The following is a 6,397-nucleotide window of genomic DNA, read 5'->3' as shown; positions in this document are numbered from 1 at the left end:
GAAAATGTCTTACGAAGAAATGTTACAGTTTGCAAAAGTGGACATATTTATACCTGTGGCATGTGTCACGTATCATCTATTTTTCATTCGTTTAATTAGCTTATGGCCATGTGGGCTCCGGTAGTATCTGGCCGTATATTACATTCATTATTTTAATACAAAAATTTCTTTGGTGATTAAAACAGCGCAATAAGGCAAACACAAGAAAAAATAAACCTGGAAAGTTATCCAGTGTTCAATGTATACTCTGATAGCATTCGAAATCATAACTGATTAAAATAAAACATTTTAGAGAAAGCATATTTATTTTCAATTGATTCTTGCCTTCCTTGTTTAGTATAATCATATTTTTAAAGAATAAAATGCACATCTATTGCTAAGCAATCAACTGATAAGACATGATAATTATAGTGAGTTTCAAATAAGCTGCTCAGTTCATGCTGGATTGATTGTAGATGGTACATCAGTTTTCGTTGGAGATGAACTGTCGTTGAACTGAATCAAAATTATCATGTAGGTGGCAATCGCTCCAGTCATCTGAAATTATTCAAGAATAAATATGAAGTTTCTATGTCGGAGACATTTCAAACCGTCACAAACAGCGGCAAATCTAACTGAATTAATCCACATGCAGAAGAAATATCTTTTTGCTCATTTAATTGCTGTAAGTATTTGCTTATCTGAAATTTAAACATTTTTAATCTGTATGAACTTGTCAACATTGTTAAGTGCTACTAACCACCGAGTTGAACTTCTCATGCTCAGAATCTTCAAATTTGCACAATATTGTTGCCGTCTTGTGGTTCTCCATTTTAACTAAACTGTTTGGAACAATCATTGTTAGAACTTTTAAGATTTTGAGCAGCATTAGCAAACAAATTTCAATTATAGAACGAGTATATCCGGGAAATTTTTCCTCTATTTTGATCTTAGTGTACAAGAACAAGCTGTTACTGTTCATGTTTGCAAAGGTTGAACTCAGAATCGATATCATTATTACTCCGGTGGCGTCGTTTATCTGTTCCATTAGGACAACAAGTTGTAGATGGATTTTCCTTAGACGAGATAACTCATGGTATGGTGGCTTCTCCAAGTTAAAAGGTTCATTGTGAAGCTTCACGAGAACCTCCAGTCTTTTATTAATTTCATTGATCATCCTTGCTATAGTAGTTACCGCAAAGCAATAAATTTGAAGAAATATAATAGTTAGAGCAAGTGGAACGTGTACAGTAACTAGCAGCGGAACCACTCGGATGCTTTGCACAGTATACAAAACACTCCAAACAACCACGACCTGTACAGCCAAATTTGCGTAAATCGCAATGATCGCAAACCACTTCCGCTGGTTCAAAATTTCAACTGCCACGGGTCCAAAAATTTGCAACACATCGTCCAGCTGATCCCAAATTTCTTTGAAGTCTACTCGCATAAACTGTTCACCATAGCAGATTACGATCACCAAAAATATGTCCAGAACATGCTCCACAACGTGAAATAGCTTGATGAACGGAGGGGCATGCTCAGCAATGTTGAACTCTTTAATGTGCATCCGAAGGAGCACAATGGAAGTGATTAGTCCAGAAATAAGCACAGTTTCATAGAGAACTTGTGTGAAGCGAATCAACTTCTGCACAGGGGAAAGATTTTTTGTACCCACAGAATAAGGAGTGGCTCCAGAGATGTATCCAATATTTAACAGTGGTGCTAGAGGGCCAAAAAAGGTTTCGTGGCGAAAAATTTCAGTTTTGTACATTTTTAAGAGGAAGTTGAACAATAAATGAGGAACGATGAAATGTGCTTCGCAACGAGGGACTATATGGTGTATTCATTCACATGAATACTTTATGAGGGGTGATGGTTTAAAACTTACTCAATACATGATTTTCGTGATACGACTGCATTAAGAGTAAATTAATTAGTTACGTGGAGTTATTAAAATAAATAAAGCAGCATTTTCAAATTCTATGATAATTTTATTTTATTCAACATTGATTAATCTTAAGAGCGAGTTTTTCACCAATGTGTAACAGGTCGTATCGAGGTGCTCCGATTTGGATGAAACTTTCAGCGTTTGTTTGTCTATACATGAGATGAACTCATGCCAAATATGAGCCCTCTACGACAAAGGGAAGTGGGGTAAAACGGGCTTTGAAGTTTGAAGTCCAAAAAACCTAAAAAATCTTAAAATTGCTCGCATTTCCGTAATACTTCATCAATTCCAACTCTCTTAGATGCATTCGAAAGGCCTTTTGAAGCACTTCAAAATGTGCCATAGACATCCAGGATTGGTTCGACTTTTTCTCTTAGCTTTTGCAAATTACTATCAAAAATTGATTTTTTTAAAACCTTAATATCTTTTCGCAACAGCCTCCAACACCCATACTCCTATAGGTCAAAAGATAGGTAATTACATGGACTATAAGCCTACGGTGTTAACTTTTTGGCCAATCGCAGTTTTTCTCATAGTTTTTCGATTTTTCCAGAACAAACATTTTACAACGTTAGTTTTTGCCCTGTAGGCCGCCATAGCGGCACTTTTTGGTCTCAATTTTGTCATATTCGGAATCCTCGGACAATTTCACGTAAGTTAGAAGTATTGGAGTTTTAAATTTGATTGGAAAAATTGGCATTCAGAATGAAATAAAATATTTTTTTACAATTTGTTTAATTAGGGGTAAAACAGGTTTTCGCCTACTTGATACAGCATTTGACGTATTGATCACAGGGTAAATAAAATCTATTTTTTTTTTTAAATGTTTTATTTAATTATTTTTTAAATCAAATTTACAACTCCAATACTTCTAACTTACGTGAAATTGTCCGAGGATTCCGAATATGACAAAATTGAGACCAAAAAATTCCGCTGTGGCGGCCTACAGGGCAAAAACTAACGTTGTAAAATGTTTGTTCTGGAAAAATCGAAAAACTATGAGAAAAACTGCGATTGACCAAAAAGTTAACACCGTAGGCTTATAGTCCATGTAATTACCTATCTTTTGACCTATGAGAGTATGGGGGTTGGAGGCTGTTGCGAAAAGATATTAAGGTTTAAAAAAAAATCAATTTTTGACAGTAATTTGCAAAAGCTAAGAGAAAAAGTCGAACCAATCCTGGATGTCTATGGCACATTTTGAAGTGCTTCAAAAGACCTTTCGAATGCATCTAAGAGAGTTGGAATTGATGAAGTATTACGGAAATGCGAGCAATTTTAAGATTTTTTAGGTTTTTTGGACCTCAAACTTCAAAGCCCGTTTTACCCCACTTCCCTTTGTCGTAGAGGGCTCATATTTGCCATGAGTTCATCTCATGTATAGACAAACAAACGCTGAAAGTTTCATCTAAATCGGATCACCTCGATACGACCTCTAGAACAAACCGAGCAATATTTACAAATACTTCCTCTTAATGTTAATATTTTTATATTGAAACGCTGAGCAAACTGTGTTTTAAATTTAAATTTTCGAAAACATATTATTATTTTTAAGTAAATAATTACTTTCTAGTAGCTCATTAATTGTTTAAGACAACATGAATGTATAAACGAATAAATTGCACATCTGAATTGAAAAAAAGTGAAAAATTTAACTCAATACTTCTGACACGACCACCTATTAACCAATAACCGAATCATATTTCAACCTGATTTGTTTCAATTGGTACCGATTTTTCTGCTGCAGATGAACTGTCATTGAACTGTATCAGAATGATCATATAAGTTGCCAAAGCGCTTGTCATCTGAAACGATTTCAATGTTGATCCATCTTAAAGTTGATAGAAAATTTCGTACCGTTACAAACAGCGGCAAATCCAACTGAATCAATCCACATGCCGAGTAAACATCTTTAAGCTCGTTTAATTCCTGTAAATATTTGATAACCTGAAATGTAAATGTTTTTGAGACTTTTCCGGTAGATTGTTTTCATTAGGAACTACTTACCACCAGGTTAAACTTAATATTCTCGGAGTCTTTAAATTTGCACAATATTTTAGCGGTCTTGTGATTCTCTATTTTTACTAAACTATTTGGTATAATCACCGTTAGAACTTTTAAAATCCTCAGCAGCATCAGCAACAATATTTCAACTATGGAGCGAGTAAATCCTGGTGGTCTTTCGTCATCCTTGATCTTAGTGTACAAAAACAAGCTGTTACTGTTCATGTTGGCAAAGGTCGAGCTCAGAATTGAAATTATGATAACTCCAGTAGCGTCATTCAACTGCTCCAACATGTCAACAAGTTGTAGGTGGATCTCTCTTAAACGTGATATCTCAGAGTGTGGTGGCTTCTCTTGGATGAATGGTACGTTTATACGCTTTACATAATCCTCTAATTGTATGTTGATTTCTTGGATCATTCTTGCTATAGTAGTTACAACCAAGCAGTATAGATGAACAAACACGATAGTTAAAGTCAGCGGTACGTGTACGGTTACTAGCAACGGAACGACTCGGATGTTTTGCACAGCATCCAAAACACTCCAAACAACCACGAGTTGTACAGCCATATTTGATAACACAGCAGTGATCGCAAACAACTTTCGTTGATTCAAAATTGTGGCTGACACGTGTCCGAACATTTGCAGCAGATCGTCCAGCTGATCCCAAAGTTCTTTAAAGCTAACTCTCATGAACTGTTCAACGAAACAGATCACGATAACCAGAAAGATGTCCAGAACATGTTCCACAATGTGGAACAGCTTGATGAATGGAGGAGCATGTTCAGCAATGTTAAACTCTTTGATTTGAGTTCGGAGGAGTACAATTGATGTGATGAGTCCAGAAACCAGCACAGATTCGTAAACTATTTGTATCAAACGAATAAACTTCTGGAGGGTTGAAAGATGTTTGGTACACATAGGATATGGAGCGGCCCCGGTGATGTAACCAATGTTCAACAGTGGTGCAAGAGGCCCAAACAAGGTCTCCTGGCGTAAAGCTTCGGTTTTGTACATTTTCTGCAGAAGTTGAGAATGGAATGAAGAGCAATCGAATATGTTACCTTAATATGCTCGACCGTATCATTATCTGCATGCTTTTGTAATGATTTGTACAATCATATTTTATAGTTTATGATATACGATAGCAAAAATACATTTGAGTGAGTAATTGAGTGAATAGGAAGCCTGAGTAGCTGGAAACATGATACAGTCATCCCACATATTCGGAACACCCACAAATTCGGAACACTTTTGTGATAATTTGTCAATAGCATGCCAAATGCAGCTTTTTTGTCGACCCTACTATTTTTAGGACCTTTATTTGGACATTTTCTTGCTATTTCACTAGTAAAAGTAGTACTTTTTGAACAAAAAACTTCATTTCAAGACTCTTTTATCCTGAGCAGCAAAACACTGCCTCCAAATTGCCTGTTTCATGATTGTGGAATGTTATTGTGCCTCCCACAATTGTGGAACACCTGAATTTAACTGATATTTTCGCAAAAAAAGTTATCAGACCATGGATAAAACATCACTAAGCTTGAGTTTCACTGGTTTTAGTGTGTGAAGTCATTATTTTGTAACAAATATGTACTCCTGGAGAGATCCAAAGTTTGTTTACATCCCTAAGAAAAAAGTGTTCCGAATTTGTGGATTTCAAGGGTCAAAGTTTTTCTTCAAAAACTTGATATAACAGTTAAAATTTGCAGTTGTTCGATACAATATTCGAAAGATCGCATGAAAAGCTTTCAAATGAAGGTAAAAGCGAATCATTAAGTTCAATTACTGATTTTCTATGATATTTGGAACATTGGCCGTTCTGTAAACCGTTCCGAATATGTGGGATGACTGTACATAGAAAATTTAAATGAGGATGCTCCTCCACAGAAATTGTATTGAATATAAAGTAGACAAAAAATAAACACATCATATCAGATAACCATTTTCATTTATTATATTTTACAGATCATTTTTTTTCAGACAGCACCAATCAATTTTGCACAGGATTGAGTGTAGTTAGTACAGGCCTTTCCGTCGGCGATAAACTATCGTTAAATTGAATCAAAATAATCATGTAAGTAACCAGAGCTCCAGTCATCTGAAATTGATTTCTAATTTTAGTTTTAAGCTTCACTTTTGCCAGAGCATTTCATACCGTAACAAACAGTGGCAAATCCAACTGAATCAATCCACAGGCCGAGAAAACTTCCCTTTGTTCGTTTAGTTGCTGCAAGTACTTGCTAATCTGTAATTTAGACTCATATTTATTGTCTTGAGATTGTAAGATCGAGCATTCAAATCAATTTACCACCCAGTTGAACTTTTCATTCCCGGAATCTTCGAACTTGCACAATATTTTTGCCGTTTTGTGATTTTCCATTTTCACCAAACTGTTTGGAACAATCACTGTGAGGACTTTTAGAATCCTCAGCAGCATTAGCAAGCAAATTTCAATTATGG

At 35.5% G+C, this 6,397-nt stretch overlaps 1 protein-coding gene across 1 annotated transcript; it reads right to left on the bottom strand.

Moving 5' to 3' along the window:
* Positions 1-404: 404 nt before the first annotated feature.
* LOC128093300 (gustatory receptor for sugar taste 43a-like) lies at positions 405-1,705 on the bottom strand. Its single transcript, XM_052709607.1, has 3 exons — positions 740-1,705; positions 591-680; positions 405-537 (listed from the first exon to the last, which is right to left on the bottom strand). Exons 1-3 carry the CDS (start codon positions 1,547-1,549, stop codon positions 436-438), a joined length of 1,002 nt encoding a protein of 333 aa, XP_052565567.1. The 5' UTR covers positions 1,550-1,705; the 3' UTR covers positions 405-435.
* Positions 1,706-6,397: the final 4,692 nt, after the last annotated feature.

Source organism: Culex pipiens, chromosome 3, assembly GCF_016801865.2.
Source record: "Culex pipiens pallens isolate TS chromosome 3, TS_CPP_V2, whole genome shotgun sequence".
Lineage (NCBI taxonomy): Eukaryota > Metazoa > Arthropoda > Insecta > Diptera > Culicidae > Culex > Culex pipiens.
Note: the sequence above shows the minus strand (reverse complement) of the source record. Positions and strands in the feature narration are given on the sequence as shown.